Raw genomic sequence first — 24,004 nt, 5'->3', positions numbered from 1 at the left:
GCATCTCTCTTTATGTCAACAAAGATGTGAACATGACATTTTTTTTTCTTTTCCGCCAGTGCTTATTTTAGCCAATTTAAAAATATGTCTTTAAATGTCATTCATGAATGTGCATGGACATTTTAAAGGGAACTTGTGTGCTGAGCAAAAGGATTGGACTGATATGAGGATAAGTTGTTGATGCATGCATGCATGCAGTAAGCCAATTCAGTGTCTCCCCCTTGCTTTGCTGTGGGAAGCAGTGATGATTTTGGACTTTGTGATGGTCACTTTAATCTCTAATGAAGGCTCGTCCCTGGCTCTGCTCAGCGCTCTGATAGCAGAGCAGTCATAAACAGGCCTGTCAGGGGGATTGCAGCGCTAGCAGAGCAAATGGCAAAGAAAACCCCAGGGACCGAGCCATGCATGCTAGCATTATGGTCTAATTCAGATATAGCCCGGAAAAAAAACAGACTTTCATATGAGGAAAAAAAAAAAAAATTCTGCTCTGCCTTGCAAGTTTACTCCGTGGCAGAATCAATGTATATCTACGCTCTTGCGTTTTAATCATAAACGGTACACCGTATTACTCTAAGTGACTACGTTGTCAGGTCATCATCTTTAAGAATATGCTGATTGGAAACTAAAATACCATCAACCCCGTTCCAGCTGCACATAAACACTGTCACCGCGGCGCAAATTGACCATAAAATCTGTGTTTCTAAATTCTGTCACGCCGCGTTAGAGCACATGCTCCTTTTAGTTCTCCGACATTATCATACAAATTCATGTTTAACGTTCATTGCGAGATGTAAATGTGTGCTCAAATGATTCTTGTGAAACTGATTACTGGTTTGCTCCATGTTCTGACACATCCTGTATTCATGCAGCATGTGCGACAGCTGGTTAGTAATTAGAATAATCTTCTCCACTGGTAGTGATTTAGCTTTCATGACTGCAGCTTACCTCAAATTGAAAATAAATTTATAGATTAATGCCTATGCCAAATTGAAAATAAATTTATAGATAAATGCCTATGCTGTTGCAGCAAATTACACTGCTGTAACTCAAAGGGGAGCCGAGTTGTTTATTTTGGTGGCAAAGGCGTAATCAGAGGAAACAAACAAAGCACCTATGAGCGCTGTCAGATTAATAGCGATGCTACCCAGAAGTAATGATAAACGATCATTTTTAGCACACTCTACTCCACCTCTTCTTGGTTATCATAGATTCTATATCATCATTGCATTCGCTCCAGATTATGAAAAAAAATTGAAGATTGCTCCTGCACTGCCAATAAACAGTAGAGAAATGTGTTGCCCACATAATGCATGGATTGGTATGTTTATTTTTTGTATGTATGTATGTATGTATGCACATGGACACGCAGAGACACATACTTACATGAGTTGACTGTGTTATGACGAGGCTATACATTGTCTCACTCCCGGGGCTTTTGTTCTGGTGTATCTGGGCAAATCCCATGGTGATGAGGCGTAGAAGCTGTCATGGAGAAGGCATAAGCCTTTCATATGCATAGCGGAGATAAGAGGCAGCCATTTTATCAGCCGAGCTGTCGCTCCGACATGCTCGCCGCCGCCGCGTGTTACGTGTCCCCGGGAGCGCCTCCAGAAACATGTCCCTTTAATGACACGGCCTGTGCTCGCCCGAGAGGACACCCGGTTTGTTCTGTGTTTAACCTGACTATTATGCCAATTACGCCGGGCAGCAGCAATGTTGACAAACACACACACGAGGAGAATTGCAGCGCTCGATTGGTAGCTGTGTTTCCCGTGTCCCCCTGCTGCGACATCTTCCGTGACATCAACTTAACTAGCGTCGACCAGAATTTCAACAGGGGGCCTCTGGAAAACTCCACGGGGTAACGTTTGTGCCAACTGAGCATCTAGTGAGATCCAGGGAGTCAAACAAAGCAAGGGGGGGAGAAATCCTTCTTCCCACTGGTTCGTTGCTATTCATAAAGAGCATTGTGTTTCCCACCTACGCTGAGGCAACATGTAGAAAGTCGTTGTGGTGTGTATCTTATTGCCGCTGAGGGTTAGATCCCAAATACTGACCCAGAACAATTAGCTTCTACTTACGTAACCCTGAAAGGGCGCTACTCTTGAAATGAGCTGTGAGACACTGCCAGTGTGGAAGCATAATATGAAAGCACAGTGGCAGCTCGCTTGCTACAGTCGGAAGTGTGGGCACAGTGTGGTCAGAATGCACAAAAGCTTTTTCAGCAAAAAAAAAAAATTTTGAGCAAGAGCAGCATTGTACTGCATCAGCTGATTTGCAAAAAAATCTGTTTTGATAAGCATGCATCTTTTGAAAGAAAAGCATGGTCCCCCTTTTACTTTTGAGCACATGAACTGATTGATTTGTTCCAAGCACAGCGCATTTTTTTTTCTTTTTTCTACAAACATAGACACATGATAGACGCTGATAACCTGTTTCAAGGTATATTAAAAGGTCAAGATAGAAAAAAACAATAAGATTTCTAAGGTATGGTCTGTTTTAATGCAGGAATCATCCAACCCCAACCCTTGAAATCTCACACCATCAATTTTATATCTTACTTTTTTGCCGTATTACAGACTACCATTTTTTTTTCTTTAACATTCAGTCTTTTTTTTTTTTTTTTTTTGGTTGAATGCCAGAATTTATTTTCCCTCATACTGTGTCACAGGTTCAAGTTGTGTTACAACACCTTTGCATGGAGATTTAAAAGGCAATAACAACCACAGATTACAGTTTAACACTGAGGTCAGGAGCTGTTCCTGTAACAGGTCACTTGAGCTCCGCTCTGTTCATGTAAGCATTGTGCTGGGATCACCACCGCACATGAACACCGTTTGTATCTCCATTTATACCCTCTAGCTGAAGTCGGACCTGGTCAAGAAGCGTCTTTGCTTATTGAGAACGAGCTCTGCTTTGTATTTTATATTATTGTAAGAGCACTGATGCAGACAGGGAAGCAAGGCAGCCCAGCTGCCTCTGCTGTCCTGGTCAACGGGGAAAACAGCTCAGTCCCAGCATGCCCTTCTCCATTCTCTTACGTAACACGCTGTAAAGCTGCGGTTAGCAAACGTTAGAGGTCAGCTGGTTATTGGGACAGGGGAAATGTAGTCATTCAGTGGAGCACTATTTACAGTAGAATATTGCTGTGGGAAGCAAACAAGGGTCTGTCCTCCCACTATTTAATATGAGATCAAAAAATAAATACTTTAAGGGTGCATGACTGATTTGTTATATATGAAGTTAATTTTCCATGCAGCGCCTCAAAACTCTTCAAAGAGGGCGTGTTGGATTTATGTAAAGCCTGTATTCCGTCAATATCTTTGTGCCATTGTGCGCATCCAGTTCTTTGTTATGTTCTTGAATCTTTCCGTGCCTTGAGGTCATAACATTTTCCCGTTCACCGTGTTAGTGCGGTCGAACCAGTGCGGCGTGTACGGAATATTACTTTGCAGGGTAGGTGCTGTGATTTAACACCTAAGTGCAAGAAAGGGAGGCTGGGAAAACCAATTTATGTCCATTTAAATTCAGACAAACCAGTGATACCAGTGTTCGGTCCACAGCCAGCTGGTTGATAAAGGCAGCTTCTGATGCCCCTAATGTACCTGGCCCTGTAGTCCTCCTGCAAATGGGCAAAATGGACCATTGTTTAATCGAGTCAAGACTTTTTTTTTGTCAGAGTAAAAATGTCCAAATGAAATAAAAGCAGACAGAATTAAACACCACATTTTAAAGAGTTAGCCCATATGCACTTCATTTTCCTCTCGCACGCTGCACAAAAGGACTTGATCATGCAGGAGAGTCATAAAAACACATTTCATTGTCCAATTAAAACCCGCGAAAACAGACTTCACTTTCTGACATGTTTCCGAGGCTCCGCCATGTATTGACAACGCACATGAAGACCAAATTTTATTTTGCCCTTGGAAGTCTACATCTCATTTCAGACAACTCTTTTTTAAACCCCCCTTTGGTTTTGATAAAAAGAAAAAGCATTGTCAATCAGGGTCTCTAATGAGAGAGTGCATTTTGTAATTCACTCAAAGGGAATAGTAAATTGAAAAGAGTTGCAACCTTTTAACACGCTCACATACACCGGCACTGACAGTCAAGCTCCATTATCTGACAGCTGGAGCGGTTAAAAATAACTGTGCTTGCAGCAAATTAGACGTATCATTTGGCTTCTAAGTGAGAGATGAATCTTTGTGTGGATGCTCCTGCCATGCCGTGACACTGGGGCAATATATCAGGCTGTGTTTGCCTGTCTCTCTCACAAACTCCAAATGGAATTGTAAACAGATGAAGCAATTTTTACACCGAACGTATTCTCTCCGAGTGGCTCGTATGCTGTACTGAGAAACTTAGCTATCCTATACACATATACTGTACATAACTGCCCCATGCACTCTCAAGCCAAAGTACATAAATCATCATTTGGCTTCCTGTAGGGTTATTGCTATTGCTCAAAGCCAACCCTTGGTGTGTTTTATATGTTTTTTTTAATCTAATGATAAATCTGATGTTATTGCATATAGGTTATTAGGTCTTTTGAAGACCTTTTCTTAGCTTGCACGTTAGGGCAGATTCACATATCTAGACAATGCACAAACAAATGCACGCACGCAGTTGAGCTGGACATATCTCCGTCCCGCTTGTCACAGTCAACTTTTCCATGTCATCCAATAGCGCCCTTGCCCACTTATGCATGCGCTTTATGTCAGGTGTCAGAAGGTGTGGTGTCAGTTCCCATGTAAGATGGTAAAAGAGATGTAACTGTGGGATTCGTGTTACAATAAGGTAAGTAAAGAGATTTCCACGGGAGGCTTATGTGACACCCGAGGTGTAGCATTCCCTCTAAATACCTAACAACATCATTGTTAATTCATAGCTATATAATCACTTACTACAGTAAGTGCAGGAAGGATGATCTTTGTTTCATAGTGTCGCGCAAGGTAATCTAATGTATTTCCCTGCTTAAGACGTATTTTTGCAACTGCGTTCACCGCTGATTTTTTTTTTTTTTTTTTTTTTTTTTTTTTTAGCCTGCATATTTACTGGGCTCAGATTGGCCCTGACTCAGTCTGCTTGGAATGATTTATCTCATCCAGTTTAACTGACAGGTATTGATGTGATACAGGGATAAATGTGGTAGATTGATGGGATTAAAGCCCACCCTATTGTTCCCATGCTGTGCATCACTGACACATGTGAGACTCATGTCTCTCATTAAAGAAAATAAATGCTTCAGGCATCCTCTCTGCAAAAGCATCAAGTTTGTGTGTGTGTGTGTGTGTGTGTGTGTGTGTGTGGGAAGCTTTCTCGGTTGCTTTCCCTCTCTATAATCTCTCCCTTCTTGCACAATGGATTTAGCCTGGCCTTGAATGGAGGAGGGAATAAATTGCAGCTGACTCTAAATACCAGAGCATTAGTCCTGTTGACAAAGCCCTGGACATTTGATTATATTAAACAAAGGGGAAAGACCAATGATATTTAATTAATTATCAAAAGCAAAAATGATAGCTGGCTTCTTAGATAAGGCATCGAAAGCTGCCAAACGAAATCTAATCTTAACGTTGCAAAAAATAAAACAAATGGTATAAAACGGTGCACGAGAGCAATTGCTTTCTCCACTTTTTGTGCACGGCAGGCGCTCGGCTGTGTATCTAAATTTCAGGGAGCTCGTGTTAACTATATTTGGGTTCCACTGGAGTGGATTAAGGATTCTTTACTGCAAACCCACGGGATTCGCAGAGACATAAAAGAGGAGACTGTTTGCATCCATGCTATACAAATAATTGCAGGTTTCAAACTGAGTGTAATTTCAAGCACCAGTTATATTGGAGAGAGTGGGCTTTGATGTACAAATCCACAATTCATGGGGGATTAGCACCCCAAAGGTTAGCAGTTGCTAATTACAGGAGATTGGTTATACATATCTAACAAGGCAAGAAGACAGCCTTAATAAATGTGAGGATTCATCAGGAACAAGGATAAGCGGCTGTGATAAGTGTATGTATATTTGAATCACCGTGGATTGATTCTCTGTAATATACGCTTCGTATCACTGAAAGGAACGAGGCGCTGTCTCCTCTGTTGTCTTTACAGACAACATTTCTTTTGCGGTATGAGATTTTTAAGATGTATTTGTGAATGCAGATTTGTGCAATCTTATAAAATTTAACCTCTCAGATATTCTTCCGGCGATGTGTTTCTCACAGCGGCGGTTTCTCCTTTCCTGTATTTAGCTAGCAGCACTCAAGCAGTGCTATATTACCATAATCCTTGGTTCCCTTTCCACAAACCACTACTCGCTAAATAAATCTATTATTTTTGCCCGGAGTCAAAAAGATGCAACAAAATGCAACGCATTAAAGGGAAACGAAAACACCGTGATAAGCCTCACATTTTCTCGATAATAGCCCGTCGACAACCCACAATTAGAAGTGTCAGCCCACTTGACCTCTGATAATGTGAATGTTAATATTTAATATCAAAAGGTGGCATCAAAGCTCCACCAGCCCTGTGTTGTTCTTGATTCCCTTGACCATAGCAGACCTGGCCAGAGTGGCCTTGTGTGTTTTCACATGGCCCACGAATTAAACACGTCCGAGCCACGGCAGGCACTATCTCTGCTATAGGAAACACGTTTTCATCTCCTAATGAATGTGCCTGAGGGGGTCCCACAGGGTGCTCCACTTCACCCCTCATTAGGCGGTGTTCTATGTCTGTCTTCATGTTGAGGGAGCAACCTCCTGGAGAGGGGCTCCCCACTTCATCTGAGCGTCCCACGCTCCCCTGCCCCGGACCAATGGACTACACTGCACTGAGCTTCCCCGTCTCTCTTTCTCTGATACTCACCACAGCCCAGCTTGTCTTATAGGCACAGACCAGGAATAACAGGGATGAGAGGACGGTCCGTGCTCCTAATGTCATTTTAATGGCCTTTTTTTGGTCTGTCGTGGTCGTGATTTATCGCTGTACACACTTCTAATGTGCCCTTAGATGTCTGTTTTACTGTCTTTTTTCACATGTCAAATATGTATGTGTATCTCCATGCTTTCATCATTATAACCCATGGCGGGTGTGTTATATAGAACTTCCCATTCTCTAGTGCAGCCCTGCAAATATACCCTGTACTGTGGAAAATATTGACGGATGCATGTTGTTAATGAAACTCAAAAGCATTGACAGACCATTCCTGGCTATTGTGAGGCAGCAGAAAGGAAAGACCGTCACCTGACTCCAAGAGCATGGTATGCATGCGTGGTAGGAGAACAGTTTGAGGAGCTGATTGTTATTCCAGGGCTTTTGGGATGTGTTTATGCAATCATTAATCTTGGCACTTGTTTATTTGCTTGGGATTAGAACACCGCGGCACATTCACCGTCAGCAGGGAAGCTGGTTCACCAAAAGGTAGCAGCCAGATCTCAGGCCTTCCCTCTCTGTAAGCAAAGCACCCAAGGAGGGATACATGCTTTGTGCATGGCTGCTTAATCCTGCCATGTCAAACAAAAGCAGGCCAGTGTTTGTAGGACTATGAAAACAGCAGTGCAAAAGGGAATGTGCCTCACACACTGTCAGCTGTCTGTGAACTCTGCATGGCAGTAGACACTCCTCGTGCACTTCTGTCATCTAGGAGTGCATTTCATACGGTCTGCTACAACTACAGGAAGTAGAATGACAACAGTGGAGTTGCTCAGCATCTTATCCAGAGTGAAGTCGGGGATTACTGAAATGACTCAACAATAATCAATAGGGATATGGGTAGAAATAGGATCAGTTGGTCTTAGATAAGGATTAGGTTAAGGGTCATGCATTTAGTTGTGATGATTAAGGTTAGGATAAGTTGGCTAGGGGATGCATTTTTTTCTATGCAACTGATAAACACTATACCAGTGCACTGAGACATGCCGCAAATCAAGTTCATTCTTTGTGTCAACTTATCATGGGCTTAACATCAGATTCTTAAGTGTTTCCCAGGCTGTTCGCTGCTCTGTGCAAAGCATCACTGATTTGAAAATCTGTATTTCCACAAGTGTAGCGCACTTGTCCGACTTGAGTTCGATTCAAATCTCTGACATATACCGATGATCTAAATTATAAAATTAAAATGTGCTTATTTCCAGAGGGAGAAACGGCAGGGTAAAAAAAAAAAAAAAAAAAAAAAAATCATGATGGAAGTGTTTGCAGTCACTTATTACAGCACTAATAGCCAAAGGCACTTTATATGGATTAGATAATGGCTCTGTCTCATTTTAATTTGCTCTCGGCATCTGTAGAGAGGACCAGAACATTTTTGAAGGCCATGGCAGTGCGAGTGTTCATGCACATAAAAAGGGACCCATACAGTATAAAAGTAATATATGCAGAAGAAAAAAAAAAAAAAACTACTGAGAAAGCTCTTCTTTTTGGGGCCCTTTGACTCCAGTGATCTGTGGAAAGGTTGGGTGCCTCTAGTTTCAGCTCTTATCAAGCTCTGGATCTTTGAGCAGCAGGATTCAGTATCCCAGCTAATGTAACAAGGCTCATTTGTCTCAATCACATGTCCCTGGAAGTATCGGCTGGCCATTGATGTCATTCATCTTCCCTGTCCTTGCCTGCTCTTTTACAGCTGATGAATACCAAAGACCTTCAAGCAGAATGGCAGAGGTGTGGTAAAAAACTGCTCATCAGCCTGGCTGTAAAAATATATGTTGAGTAAGAGAGTCGGGGTGTTTCGATGGAGGCGTCGTTGCTGAGGCTTGGAGAAAATATTTTATATATTTTCATTAGACTTGCTTTGTTTTTGTGTGTTCAGAAATGACTCGGTCAATATGGCATGTTTTTCCTCATTTGCTGGTTGCAACACTGTGCCTGGATCATTTGAATTCATTTTTCCTCTCATCAATCTACCTTTAATACCCAATGATGATAAAGAGAAAACAGAATGTTAGTCCTTAACACTTTAGTATCACCATTTTTAAAGAATATTTGTTCACTAGGGGCCACATGGCAGTATAGTGGTTAGCGCTGGTCCATGACCCGGTCAGAACAAGGGCCTCTCTCCGCATGGAGTTTGCATATTCTCCCAGTGTGTGCGTGGGTTTTCTCTGGCTTTCCTCCCATAGTCCAAAAACATTCAGAGGTTAATTGAACACTCTAAATTGCCCCGTAGGTGTGAATGTGAGAGTGAATGGTTATTCATCTCATGTGTGTTGGCTTTGCGATGGACTGGCGACCTGTCCAGGGTGTACCCCGCCTTTTGCCCTGTGTCCGCTGGGATTGGCTCCAGTGACCTGGGACCCAAATGTGGAGGATAACGAGGTGGACAATGAATGGATGGATGGATGGATTTGTTCACTAGCATTCTTTTCTTTTACTCTGTTGATCTTTGTTACCTGTTTTACTCAGATATTACACAATTTCAGTCTACCATGCCAATTTTTTTTTTTAATGCTTGGGAGTAAAACTCATAATTTGATTTATAAACCCGTGTGCTTGTTCAGAGTTGGCTTCAGCTGATGTCAGTGCAAGTGGAAATAGTGACTTGCACTCTAACTGGAGGCCAATGCGGAGCTTCCCTCTTCGATAGAGCAAATGAAGATCATGATTACTACCTGGCCCCATGCAGCCAGGCTACATTGTCTGGAAACATGTTTTCCTAAAGAGACCACAGAGGGACAATTACTGTCAGCTGAACTATTCGGTCTGCTCTCCATGTGTGTTCTGGCTGCATGCCTCTGACCCACTGACCCTTAGAAGCAGCATGAGCTGGGACCTCCAGTCTCCCTCCCCCCCCCCCTCTTTTCCCCACTAACACCCTCCCCAGTATCCACCATAGCTGTAGCACCTGAATATGCACTTGGTCTGAAATATGCACATAAAAATGCTAGTATGCTCTGTCACCCCTTTGGCAAAATAAAGACAATGCAGCAGCAGGAAGTTGTATGGATGTAAGTTTTTTTTGTGTGTGAAACAGTAGAAAGATCCTATTCAAAAACCCACAGCTGAATCCTGGTTGTCTTACAGAAATGCATACTAATACAGCAATTATAGGAGGAAGGAAGTCATACAGTGTGGCAAATTCCCCCGGTGCAATAGAACAAGGGTTTTTTGTTGTTGTGTAAAGGTTTCTGCGTGTAATTGCAGTGGAGGTTTTGAAGGATTTATTATTTATATGTCCTTGTTTTTTTTCTAAAGGTGCCCACCAGGCTGCCGTCCCCGCAGGGAGATGGGAGGCAGAGAGGTGCTTAACTAAGGCTTTAACGACTGCCTGCTTAGTTTAAGTGGTCAGATTTAAGTTTCAGACACATTCGGCTAAATCTTAGAATTCAAACTCCTGCACCAGTCAACCAGGTGGTCCTGTGTGATTTCAGCCTCAAGTGATTTTTAAAGTTTTGCTGCATCTCAGTGCGTGAGTAAAGCAAACAATCCAGGAGCAACTGCAATGTGAAACATTTGTATTTCCAGTCAAAAGTGCATTTTAATAGGAAACAGAAATGTTTGATTTTTATATATACGGCACAAACCAAAACGACGTAAGTAGACAAAGTATGTAAATATTTGCAGCACAGATTATATATATTTTCTATTTTTATTATTCTGGATTTCTATGACTAACTAGAGGCTGGTAAAAAAGCACAAGTGAGAGCTGTCTGCAGATTGTATTTTGCCATCAACAGTATGAGCCTTTCTCCCTCCTGGCACACATGCACATCTCACACATAAGGAAGAGGTTTGCCCTGCGGTCCCCAGCACCTGGGCACAACTGCGCTTGTCATCGCAGTTACTGATGAGGAGGGGATATGTGGGGGAAGATGGATAGAGGGAAGTAAGGAGTGCGTAAAGATTTGAGCTCAGGTGAGGCAGACAGGGAAGGGGAGCCGAGCGCCGCACACATGCTACCCTTCACGGTGCTCGTCTGCTCGGTAAACCAGGGCTTTTGTTGTTTCCCCAAGAGTGCAGGCACGCAGACTCCCAGCCAGGAAGCTCGTCAATCTATGCCACAACAACACATAAATTAGTGCCCAAATTACTGTTACACTGGTGGAGAAAGAGAGATGTCTTGTGTATGCGGTGTGGAAGTACATCTTCCGCTCTCTCCCCTCATAGAGGGTGTCAGAATGCACTTCAATAAAACAGTCAAGTAAATACAGGGGAAGACATGAAGAGAGAAGCACTACTGTGCTGTACGGGCATCTTGAGTTGGGCTGTGTTGAAATATTAATAGACCTCACACACAAACAAATACAGAGATGCACGCATGAGTTCATCCTAAAAGCAGCCCAGGGCAATGGTCCAGACCTGAGCTTAGCAAAGTCACTGCACAGCTATGAAGAAATAATAGGAAAGGCTTAAAGAGCCCATTTTTTGAAACAGAAATATCTCTTCAAATACACAGTCTCCAGTGAAGGGGATCACAGCTTAGGCAGCTAAATGATTGGGGGGAATTACAGTATAGACATCGAAATGTGTCAATTATGTCTTTCTGTGGTCTAATCCCTCTGGTCAGAATATTTTTTCTGATGACTTCAGCTTGTTTACGGGGGTTGAATGGAAGCTGTTAAAGTGATGATATAGAGTTTTGGTCGGCAGGTGAATTTTCTGCACAAACGCCGTGTGCTCCTTGCGCTGCAAACCTGCGAATGCAAGTCGACCAGTACTGCGGAGATACGCCAACAGCCAACTCGCAGACACATTCATGCTATTCAAGCCTGTGTTTCGTGCCACGGCTGTCCTTTGCTGCTGACATTCAAATAACCTTTCTTCTGCTGCATAAATGGGAATTTTAAAAAAGCATTGTGTTGTGTGCGACTTCACATGACAGCTGAGCCCTGGCAGATGAAAAGAGGCAGAATTCTGATAGTTGTTGTTAGACTGTAGCTGCGTCGCTCCGCAGCTAGATCTGACTGTCATTGGTATCTGTTTAGAGAAGACTCTGTTTATCAACCAACAGCTGATTTTCAGCGCAAAAATGGGAAAACCATGTAGCAAAATAAATTTGCTGTATGTAATGATAGAGGAACATTGCTTGACGTGTGTTTTTCAGTCCAAGAGCAAATGAGCTCTGCTCAGTCCTGGGAGCAGACGTATGATCCCGACAAGCTTTTGTACGTTTTTTGTTGCAAAATATTGTAAAGCGGAGGGTGTACTAACACAGTCTGTCTGATTATGAGAGACAAATTGTTAATCTGCTCGTAATGCCGTTCCTTTTCCAAGTTCCTTACATAATCTCATGACATGAGCTGATGGACTTCCTTCACTCTGTCACTGACAGCTGTCAACACAGTGCATGTGACACACACGCACACACACACATACACAGTGACTGACACAGAGAAAACATATGTAATTTTCCTCCTTCATACCTCTACCGTGAATCGTTGGGCTATCAGGAAATTATTTAATGGTCCAATCGAGTAATGGGTTAAGCTCTCAGCATTATGAAGGCAGCCATGGTATGGGTCTCTAATGTAAGGGATAATCATAATCCTTCAGTGTTATGTCAGTAGTCCAAGGGTTGAGTGGGAACAGCAAGGAGGTTTTGACTTGTGATTTTCCACCTTTGCACAGACCTGAAGATTTGCATCTTTCGTTCATTTTGTCTATGTTGCCATTATGTTATAGTGTATGTTTAAAAATATAAAGAAAGCAGACTATAGTCTACTCTTGCAGGTCATTTGTAGTAATTGTTTATATAGTAGCGCTATAGTACACATTCTCTTCGTGACACATCATCCCCTCGAAGGGTCTGCTAGTGTGGTGAATCAGTGTCCTTGAACTGCTCAGACAGACAAAGAGCAAGCTATAACATTTGGCTCAACTGTCTCTGCTCTATGCCATGCCCATTGTCCACGATAACCATGCCAGGCTGCAAAGCTGCATACAGGAAATCAGCCTTGAACTGCTGTCCAGCTCTCGTGGTTATGCACACGGTGCGATTGTGCAGGTGTCTTTGAAGTGGCCTGCGTTGCAGAGGCCATCTCACAGCGCTGTGAGGAGCAGCAGGCTGCTGGGATGGGCTTAAGCATTTCTACCCATCTAACTGAGCCTGGCTTTGATGTCGTAGACTGAGCAGGCAGGGCTGGCTGGCAGGGAAGCAGGCAGGGAGGGAGGAGGACAAGGCGGCAGGCAGGCAGGCAGGCAGGCATGCGCGATGAATGGGATCAGTGGCCTGTGCTGGTCAAGCTCAAGTGCAGCAGCAGCAGCTGTCTGTTTCACACCAAAAAAGCCGTTGACATCACAGCTCATGTCGATACATATTGACTGACAGTTATGAGCAAAGACATTTCAGTTTGAAATTGGTTATAATCATCTTTATTGATTGAATTGTAGCTTAAGGACCATTGATCAGTCAACTAACCTTTTGACTTCAAGATGACTTGATTGTGCATTTTGATCACAGCGAGTCTCCGCTCAGAACACGCTCACTCTACTCAATTCTGTCTCACCTCACTTTTAAAAGCAGCTTATTCCAGTGTGGAAATAAGTATATGTTCAGAGTAAGGTCTTTTCTCATTCAAGGTACTACAGAGCCTACCTCAGCTGGTCCAGAGACAAACTATTTTTACTGTTGAGTGCACTGAGCATTCAGGGTTCTTGTGCAGCAGTGGAGTGAGAAGGTGTTGACTGGCGAGGCTGTGTGCACAGAGGACCTTCTTGTCGTAGATAGGGCTTTGAGAGGCACGGTTGTGAGTGCGCCCTCCCTGGCCTGCACTCCCACTGCTTTCACCTGATGTGGCACAGCCTCAGTCAGGCCTCAGCGAGCGCCTAGCCAGCTTTGCTTCTTCAGGAAAGATGAAGGCATCTCACAGCTATGCTGTGGGGGTGGGGGAAGCTAGCAGCAGCCTAAGCCCGGAGCTATCAGAGGCTGGAGCTCAGAGCCAAAAGCCTGTGGGCTGGAAATAGTGGGTGGAAGCTTGGCTTAACTTGGCAAGACAACTATAGCCACAGCCCTGCACTGCCACCCAATGGCTGGGGCCTAACACTACAACCTTTAGTTCAACATAGCCAGAGCCTGTCATAAGTATAACATGCTCCAGTGGCTCTGAGTGCATGTCAGAACAAATTATATAAGTAATGAGGCTGAAAATGCTAAAGGAGTCAAAACACACTGCGCTGCTAATGCTCGTGCAGGGAGAACACAAAAACAAACAGTAGAGTGCATTCATACAGCGATAGACCGAACCAAAATAACAAGCAACCGTGCACAGTAAGAAAAAAGATTAATTATAAATTAACCCTCAGTTCAGTTGTCACAGCCCGCCTCCTGCCTGGATTTCACTCTAATCCGGGCCGACGAGGTGCGCTGCCCTCTATTGTATGTGAGAATCGCAAATCACAGGAGGTGTTGTCTGTAAGTGAATTAATTGTGCATGTTCCACCACTCCTTTTGGTTCATTTTTACTCAAATGTAGGCTAATTCCATGTAAACACGGCCAGTCTTGTTGACTCCAGCAGTGCGAGGAGAACAGACACAGATTCCTGAATGAATAGAGTGTGGCTCCGCGTTTGTGGATTAGAGGCTCTGTGTTGAGGGCCTCTCCAGGGCATGCCTCTGGGACAAGGACATTATCCACATGACACATTACAGGCTTTTAGGCAGCTGATTAAAGTGGGCCCGGGATCTTTGGTTTGAACCTTATATCAAATGAATGTTTGATGTTATCAAAGTATTTTAAAGAGGTTGGAAGTTAAGGTGTATAAAATGATGTGGGGTATATGAAGCTGCTAGTCCTGGGAAGACACAAAAGGCTTTAAAGTAGACACTTAGGCTTGGTTAGAGGGGAGAGGCTGATGTAACATTGTGACATAGTGAACGTCCCACCACGCTTTAACGATTGTCGCGTTTTATTGCATCTTAACTGGGTTAAAATCATATTATTCCCACCTAATTGGTTCAAACTCGTGTTGCAATAGCTCTCTCTTCACTGTGATCGGTTTGTTTACGTGGCCGGTTGGAGTAAAACCGTCACATTGTGAGAAAATATCCCGCAGTGATCTTTCCTCGATTTAGATCAGATAGCGGAGTTCATCTGGTGCTGCGCGGCACTGTTGGGATGGAGGGACTGAGATGCTGAAGATGTGGAGGAGGGCTGTGAGATAGAGATCTCTGGAGGGAGAGGGGGGGGGGGGGGGGGGGTAGGGATACAGCGTCAGTGGCTGCAGTGATAAAGCTGAGAGCAGTGGAACAAGCTGGGAGTTCTGTGCCTCTGATGTCTGTGTGTTCTGTCTGTTCTGTTGTGTTGCCCTGTGGTCTTCTCCTGAAGAGAAGGCCAAGGATGGATGAGGCCTGTCCCCTTTGTGTTTTGTCCTCTATGGTGGGTGAATCACAAGCCTGTCAGCAGCGTAGCACCACAGCTCAACTCCCATTGAACCTTCTTCTATAGTGTACACAGACACACTCTCTGCCACCACTCCATCCAGCGCATTGGGCATGTTGTGATTTTTTTTTTTTTTTTTTTTTTTTTGCCACAGTGGATTTACGCCCGAGGTTTTTGTGGTTTTGAAGATTAAGAGGCTTCGTGAAGTCTAGTTTTCGAAGAGGGAATAAATCTCCTCATGTGCCCAAAATGAGCCTTTCTCATTACATGAGGCTAGTATTAGTATGACTGTGATACATTAGGGTTTTTGGGTTGTTGGGGTTTTCCTCATAAGTTGTGTTTAGAATGCAAATTGGCTGCTTGTGAGGACTTAAGACGACATCCCTGCCACACACACACACTTATATTTAGGTAATGTTGTGTGGAAGGGTGGATACAAAAAAAAAAAAAAATACACCCGATGACATGTTTTTAGAAGCACAGTGCTCTTTAATGTTAGCAACATGGAGCCATGGTGAAGGTGATATACAGTGACAGCAAAATGTTGTTGTTTTTTTGGGGGGGGATATATATTTATATTCATTTTCTTGTCTTCTCTGCAGCTCAAATCGAAATAATTCCCTGCAAGATCTGTGGAGACAAATCGTCAGGCATCCATTACGGCGTGATAACATGTGAAGGCTGTAAGGTAAGCATCATGAGACTAAACCTGTCTCGTCACTATTTTGCATGCGTGGATGAGACGGGAGAGCTACGAAGGGGGGAAGAGAACCGGAGAAACTGAGCTAGTACACAAAGTTGCTTGCGAGGGAAAACATTTGAAAATCGACGCTGAAGTTTTTCTTTCGAACATTTGGAGACCGTCCGCAAAAGTGTAAACACCAAAAACATGATCATTAAAGTGGTCAAGCACCACAGAGGACATCACAGAAAACCACAGTTAATGGTACAAAGTCATTCTTCTGCCTTCTCCCTCCCAGGGACGTGTCTTTTCACTGTGTTCTCTGCCTCTTGCTGCAGCCTGCTCGTCTTGAAATAAAATGATCAAAAGGAGAATGCTTTGAATTATAGCAGATTGTTGGCTGTTTGCTACAGTGTGTTGCTTCCATTGAAGCTGCCTTTTGTACTGTTACAAATGCACCAGCCAGTCATAGTGAGGGGAATTTTGTGCTTAGAGTGTATTCTTGTCCCTGTGCTTGTCACCAGGCACATCATTAGCATTCCTCAGCCAGGCTGCACCTTTGCTGTTTGCTCCTGTGTGTGTGGAGAGAGAGAGAGAGAGAGAGAGAGAGAGAGAGAGAGAGGGGAAGAGGAGGAGGAGGAGAGGGAGAGAAGTTCCTTTCAGCTGTCCCAGCGCTCCTCTCCCTCACACAGGAGCTGGAAGGAACAAAACACTAAAGAATAAACTGCTGAAATCTATCTTTAATGATTGCTAATTAGTCCAGGCAGAGAGGCCTTTAATGATATGTGCGAGTACAAAAGTTTGGACCATAAATCATAGCATTATTAAAGAGTGCTGCTTGTCACTGGCAGTTATAGCCTGTTTCCATAATGGCTTCCATTATAAAGCAACTTGGCAGCTGTCAGCTGTTTTCTTGTAATTAAACAGCCAATGAGCAGCTAATTAAGACATATGTGAATGGAGCAGTAGAGTGGGGCATGTTAATGATGTGCTGGAATCAATTCATTAAGTCAAAGGATGAGGAATCCAGTCGCCGTGCATTCTCAATCCTTTAGCACCGCTCATACCAGTGTTGTGTTAATCAACACTAATAACCCCCTCTGAAGGAAAATACCATTCACAGTTATCATTCCTACCCAAACACACCACCCCTGGTGCCGCACACGTCATTGAAATGCTGCACTCTCTAAATGCCTGATATTCCAGATTAACAGGCAGGACAAAAACCAACACAGTGGTGTTAATATCTAATCTGTTTGGCAGCAGTGAAGTGATTATTGTGAAATTAACTGAGTTAGCACTGAAAGACTTGGAAGACATGATTTGTCGCCGCCCACAGTGGTTCATCTGAGGTGTTTCTTCTTCTTCTTCTTCTCCCGCGCAGGGCTTCTTCAGGAGGAGTCAGCAGAGCAATGCAGCCTACTCTTGCCCCCGTCAGAAGAACTGCCTGATTGACCGCACCAGCCGCAACCGCTGCCAGCACTGCCGGCTGCAGAAGTGCTTGGCGGTGGGCATGTCACGAGATGGTAAGGGCGTTAACTTAAAAGGAGATATACGGGTGGGTGCCTCCCACAGGGTGAGAAGACAGAGGCAGAGAAACTCAGGTCAAGCCCCTGCATGTGTGGGCAGCGCTCTGCTTTTGCTGAAGTACCTTTGATTCTGACCTCCCTTTGAAGGCAAACAACAAGGTTAAGGAATATCAAACAACAAGGTTAAGGAATATTGTCTTAGAGACACAACATTGAAGTAGCCCTTGTTGTAAAATAGCGATAGTGGATAGTTTTGGGCTTCTTTATTAAATTGTCTATTAATTTTTAAGGAAAGAGGGATCAGGGAAGAATATGTTTTAACTAATATTACACTGTTGGTTTATATAGTCACTTATATACACCACACTCAAAATAGTACCTTTTTTTAATCACCATTTTGTTACAAAGTACTTATTGTTTGAGGTGGTATGGTGGATCTGCACGAATTTACTGCAGGAATCAGGCGATTGGTATGTCAAGACGAAACAAATCAAAGCAAAAATCTGTTTATTTCTAGATTAACTTGAATTGATATATACAAAAGATAGCAATACGTTAAGGTTGATATTATATGGTAATTGGAAAAGTTGATGGGTTGTTTATTTGTGGCCCTAATGTTCTGTATATAGATGTACATAGTGAAGAGACAAACACACACACACACACACACACGCACACCCACACACACACACACACACACACACACACACACACACACACACACACACACACACACACACACACACACACACACACACACACACTCTGACTTTGTGTTTTGCAGGTGAGCGCTTTGTCTGCAGGTCTAATTTGTTGCTTTGATGGAGAGTAGGTTTGATGAAATAGGAGGTTGTTAAAGGTTGTCATTAGCGCTGCTGTAATGGGAGCGCACAGGTGGAGATGTGTGCTGCAGGGCTCCTGCTGTGCCGTGCTGGTCTAGACTGGGCTGGGGCGGAGGAGATTCTATCTGAAACGCACACAGGAAAGCACACAGACAAGTGAAAACCTGCACAGAGGCTGGCACATCATCGTGCACCCCGCTTTGCTGTAATTCAGTTCCACACATACGGCATTAAACATAATCATGAAACATGAATGGACGGAAAAACATGCATTAACAGAGCTACCGTTAACCACACACACACACACACTCTCACCTGCATTCACACACACACACGTATGTGCCTCGACTAACAAAGCCAGGAGAGACAAAGGTGACTCTTGCTCTTCACTCAGCACACCAGAGCCTATCTGTCCTGCACTCTCCTCTACTGTGTGTAGACAAACACACACATACTGTGAACGCCTGACATAGCCAGGTCCCCAGAACTCTGCCCAAGGAGTCTCATTCTTAATAGCAGGTGTCACGTACGGCTTCACGATTGGTTGTGTCAGAGGTTGCATTATATGAAAATAAACATAATTTAACCATAATCATAATTTGCAGCCAGTATGGAATTAATGTCCCCTGGGGGGTAAAAGCCCTAATTCAATCCTTTTCCACTTTTGTCATTTTGTCGCAGACTCCATGGTTTATTTTGTCATCAAAGGACATAGTTTATTCCCAAAACTCCAATGCAAAATCCCTTTTATGTTTTAAAATCTACTAAGCAATAAAAACGGATTCTGATTCTAATAGGAATTTATTCTTATTTATATCCTCCTCATACAAACTACATTGAGTCTCATCCATTACCCTAGTGGTGAGATTATATCACATGTCTGATATCGTTCATGAAAGGACTTTGCTTTTATTTTAGCTTATGTTACTTTGGGCAGAGAAGCCCCTTGATGCCACATATGGAACTACTAACTACTCAACTAACACATGATGTCACTGGTGTCTCTTGCTTTTGTCCCGCAAATCACAGCGGTGAAGTTCGGCCGCATGTCCAAGAAGCAGCGAGACAGCCTGTATGCTGAGGTCCAGAAGCACCGGCTGCAGCAGCAACAGCGTGAACACCAACAACAGCCAGGGGAGGCAGAGCCGCTCACACCTAGCTACGGCCTCTCAGCCAACGGCCTCACGGAGCTCCACGATGACCTCAGTGGCTACATGGACGGTCACACCCCCGATGGCAGCAAACCGGACTCTGCCGTCAGCAGCTTCTACCTGGACATCCAGCCATCTCCCGACCAGTCAGGCCTGGACATCAACGGCATCAAGCCGGAGCCCATCTGCGACTTTGCTCCCAGCTCCGGCTTCTTCCCTTACTGCTCCTTCACCAATGGCGAAACCTCACCCACCGTGTCCATGGCTGAACTAGGTAAGGAGTGGGACAGAGAGACGGGGGAGACAAGAGTAGAGACGGCAAAGTGGAGGAGGGGGGGAGAACAACTCAACCGTGGGGCAAACGACACAAAGGTTGCTTAAAATAGCAGGAGGTTGGAGACTCATCTCCAACACTCATTAAAAGAGCCTCTCTTTTGTAATTAGTTTCCATTAATTAGGGCCAATCAGGATCCAGCAGGGCAGGCGTCTGGGGAAATCATTTTTTTAGGCTCCCCTGTGCCCAGGAACTCCTTTTAACAGATGTGTTTTCAAAACCATTTAAATTCTATACTCAATATTTCTCTCAGAGAAAAATGTGACCTTTGTTTCAGTGAGTAACGTGGGACCCCCTCCTCCTTCTCTCCATGCATTTGTGTCATAACTAGATTGGCTTTGCCTCCAACCTTAAGCTATGAGCTTCCTGCAGGCAGTAAAAGGAAATGTCAACAAGCCTTTTCCCAGTTAAAAAAAAGCCCACGCGTGTCTGTCTTTCCTCCTTCTTGAAAGCTCAGTAAATAAACCTTCCTTTCCTGTGGCATATTTCATCAGTGAGGTCTTCACTTTCACACAGTAACATCCACATCTCAACTGTGATCTTCCGGGTTTGTGACAATGCTTGTGTTTCAGAGCACCTGGCCCAGAACATCTCCAAGTCACACATGGAGACATGTCAGTACCTGAGAGAGGAGCTGCAGCAGATGACCTGGCAGGCCTTTCTGCAGGAGGAGGTGGAGAGCTACCAGAGCAAGGTAATCTCTCGGGCACAGCCGCAGCCCCGCGCCGGCGTCCGCAGAAGTTTGCAATAATGAAATACTTTGTTTTATAGAAGATAACCCCATTCTCTTTCCTATCTGTTCTTAGCCACGGGAAGTCATGTGGCAGCTGTGTGCTATCAAAATAACAGAGGCCATTCAGTATGTGGTGGAGTTCGCCAAGCGCATCGACGGCTTCATGGAGCTGTGTCAGAACGATCAGATAGTGCTGCTGAAAGCAGGTATGACAGCCTGTCAACATGGCCCTGCTGCTGTCAAACTTGCCCACCACCACCACCATCACCACCCCCCTCCCGTATTGTCACAAGGGCATAGCTGACCTGACTGCACAAAAGCCCTGTTCTTCACATGCACCGACAGTGTCACAGAGAGGAGACCCTGCCCTGCCTGTTTCCTCCCTGTGACTCTGTCACTCTCTGTTCTCCTCCTGTTTATTACACACATAGCTAAGATGGACACGGCATTAGATAAGCAATGTGTTCCTCGGCCCAGATAATACCTATCATGTCAGCTGCCATTTCCCCCCCTCTCTTTTTCCAGGCAGCAATGATATCATCTGCCGTTTCAACCTGCCCTCATGTCGACACACAGAATGTTAAGCACATATATATGGCATGTATGGGGCTGTGCACAGTGTCACCTACTGTATATTTATGTATAAACAGAGAAGGGCATACACACACAGATATATACATACTGAAAACAAACACTTGTCCCGGGTATTTACATTAGCACTGTCAATATGAATAATAAAATAAAGACAGAGATCCCTTGTCAGACGTGGCATTTTAAAACAGTAGCGTCTTCCATAATAGCAGTAATACATTCTGTTACATGTTCTTGATCCTCTTATCCACTCCCACAGAGTGGTACAAAATTACAGGATGGAATAATGTCCCTACTTTTCTTATAATTATAATAATTTCCCAGCTAAATTAAGGCAGAATGAATAAGCACTGTAACTTTTATCTGGCATGTCATAATGAAAGAATAGCCTTCTGTTATGATATTATCTTCTGCGGAGGTGATTTTTTTTCCTTCCCCCTTTGATGGCGGTTGTCTCCGTTTCAAAGCAGTTGTGTTGCTCATATCGCTGAAGAATAGCACAAAGCATGATCATGTGTTTTTTGCATCGCTGACTGATGTGCAACTCTTAGAGGGGGAGAAACAAAGCTGAGATTCAGCATCTTGTCTCTGTGTGTGTGTCTCCACAGGCTCTTTGGAAGTCGTATTTGTCAGAATGTGCCGTGCCTTTGACTCGCAAAACAACACAGTCTATTTTGATGGGAAATATGCTGGACCTGATGTGTTCAAGTCATTAGGTAAGTGGAGACGGTGCAGGTATATGTGGTTGTCTGCATGTGTGCAGGTTTGAGTGGGCGTGTGTGTGTCTGTGTCTGTGTATTTGTGGGTCTGTGTGTGTCTTACTCATTTCCTTGGTGTAATAGCCAAAATTAGAGCCTGCTGTTGTGTTCTACACCATGCTGAAGGCCTGGAAACAAACACTGAGCACTCATCCCTGCCTCACCTGGCATTGCTGTCTCTGCAGCAGTTATTTATGGTAGAACAGAGATGTTAGTGAGGCTCTGCTGCATATGGCTCCTGTAACTGTGGAAACAAATAAAGGCAGACATTTGGGAGATAGCTATCACGACTATCATTGATACTTTGACGTCTTCAGCAAAAGTAAATAGCATTTGTGTTTGACTACAGTGAGTCTTGCGCTTTCAGCTACCTTTTGACAATGAAAAACATCCAAATGTGTCCCATAGTGGCAATAAAAATGCTCCATTCTGTCTCCAAGTGTGAGTTTACCAATGCCTCAAACCATGCCATTGTTTGCCCACTGTAGAGGAATGTGTTTTTATGTAAGCGAATGGTATGTGGCCTGGTGTCCTGTGTGTCACGTGCAAAGGGAAAGGCAGAGTGATGTGCTTCCCCAAACCACGGTGGCATCAGTCTGTTTCTCTCTATCCCTGTTAATTGATTTAACTAAAAGCCTTAATAGCGACCTCATTTTGGCTTGCATAACGCCACCCAACTGCCAAAAGTGGCTCATCTGGAAGGCAAAACTCTGTAAAAGCATTGCCTGTTCTGCTTAAGACGCTCTCGTGTGCTGTCAGCCATATTTTTTTTTTTTTTATTCCTTCCCCTTCCTCTTTCCTCCCTATGTGCCTCTCTCCCAATAAAGATCAAGAGTGAATGTTGTTCTTTGGTCTTCCTCATCCTAAGCCCTCTCTCTCTGTCCTTTGCTGTGGCAGGCTGTGACGACTTGATCAGCTCCGTCTTCGAGTTTGGGAAAAACTTGTGTTCTATGCACCTGTCTGAGGATGAGATCGCCCTGTTCTCCGCCTTTGTGTTGATGTCTGCTGGTAGGTGTCACTCACAGTGCAAAGGGGAAAAAACATATTCTCTGTGACACAGAGCGCTGTTTCCGTCCTGTTTTTCTCTATCAATTAAGATGTTAAGGTTTTTTCGTGGCACTGCCTCGTTTCTTACCGTTAAGTGACCTACTTTCCAGACCGGTCTTGGCTCCAGGAGAAGTTGAAGGTGGAGAAACTCCAGCAGAAGATCCAACTGGCCCTCCAGCATGTCCTGCAGAAGAACCACAGAGAGGACGGTATACTTACAAAGGTAAAGCACAATGCAGGATCACACTCACACATCCATTATCCCTGAAAGTAGCTGTCTGCTAAGCATTATTCTACCCTTGTAGCGCTGTAATCTCCCGCTGCTTGGGATAGTCATCCACATGTTACCAACATTTTTCACTGCAGTAGATTAAGCTAACAGATTCCAGGGAAAGCATTTATTCTGTTACCTGGCTTCTTTTTTTTTTTTAATATCAACAGAAAAGTGACAATTTATCAATTGTACCAGCTCCATAATAATACGAAATGTCAACCATTTCTTATGTCTGAGCACTTGTCTCAATATTTACAAGTCTGTTTGCCGGTGTGTGAGACAGAATACACTGTAGGGAGTAATGTTTTTCACTACTTTTGCTCCATGTCCTTGCCTCCCTGTGAATCTAAACAGCCTGTCTCCTCTCTCTCCACAGTTGATATGCAAAGTGTCGACACTGCGAGCACTGTGCAGTAGGCATACAGAGAAGCTTACAGCTTTCAAAGCAATATACCCAGACATTGTGCGTGCCCACTTCCCTCCCTTATACAAGGAGTTGTTTGGATCAGACTTTGAGCAGTCCATGCCCGTTGAAGGGTAGCAGCCCTGCCAGGTGCCAGTGTGCCCACCGTAGGGGAATGTGGAGGAGGAATCTGAGACACTTTATTGGTGCCCTGCACAAACCAGAGTGGACAGACGGCATGTTGTTCAACTTCTTCTTTTACATTGGAGGGGAGGGGCTTAGGGAGTTGATTCTCAAGGTTTACTTTATTGAATTTGGTTTTCTCTGGAAGACGATAGTTGGACCGACACCCCATGGG

At 44.0% G+C, this 24,004-nt stretch overlaps 1 protein-coding gene across 3 annotated transcripts in view; it reads left to right on the top strand.

The window, feature by feature from the left end:
• Positions 1-23,784, top strand: part of roraa (RAR-related orphan receptor A, paralog a) — a gene marked incomplete at both ends in the record, with an annotated part of 176,537 nt that extends 152,753 nt beyond the window's left edge. For all 3 annotated transcript variants that reach the window (XM_083894109.1, XM_083894108.1, XM_083894110.1), the window contains 9 exons: positions 15,905-15,990; positions 17,369-17,510; positions 19,385-19,780; positions 20,413-20,534; positions 20,647-20,779; positions 21,773-21,880; positions 22,820-22,930; positions 23,080-23,192; positions 23,620-23,784. In XM_083894109.1, the coding sequence (XP_083750235.1) occupies positions 15,905-15,990; positions 17,369-17,510; positions 19,385-19,780; positions 20,413-20,534; positions 20,647-20,779; positions 21,773-21,880; positions 22,820-22,930; positions 23,080-23,192; positions 23,620-23,784 (1,376 nt within the window). The remainder of the gene's footprint in view (positions 1-15,904; positions 15,991-17,368; positions 17,511-19,384; positions 19,781-20,412; positions 20,535-20,646; positions 20,780-21,772; positions 21,881-22,819; positions 22,931-23,079; positions 23,193-23,619) is intronic.
• Positions 23,785-24,004: the final 220 nt, after the last annotated feature.

This window comes from Microchirus variegatus (assembly GCF_963457635.1).
Source record: "Microchirus variegatus genome assembly, chromosome: 8".
In the NCBI taxonomy this organism is placed as follows: Eukaryota; Metazoa; Chordata; class Actinopteri; order Pleuronectiformes; family Soleidae; genus Microchirus; species Microchirus variegatus.
The sequence above is the reverse complement of the archived record's forward strand: the minus strand, read 5'-3'. Positions and strand labels throughout refer to the sequence as shown.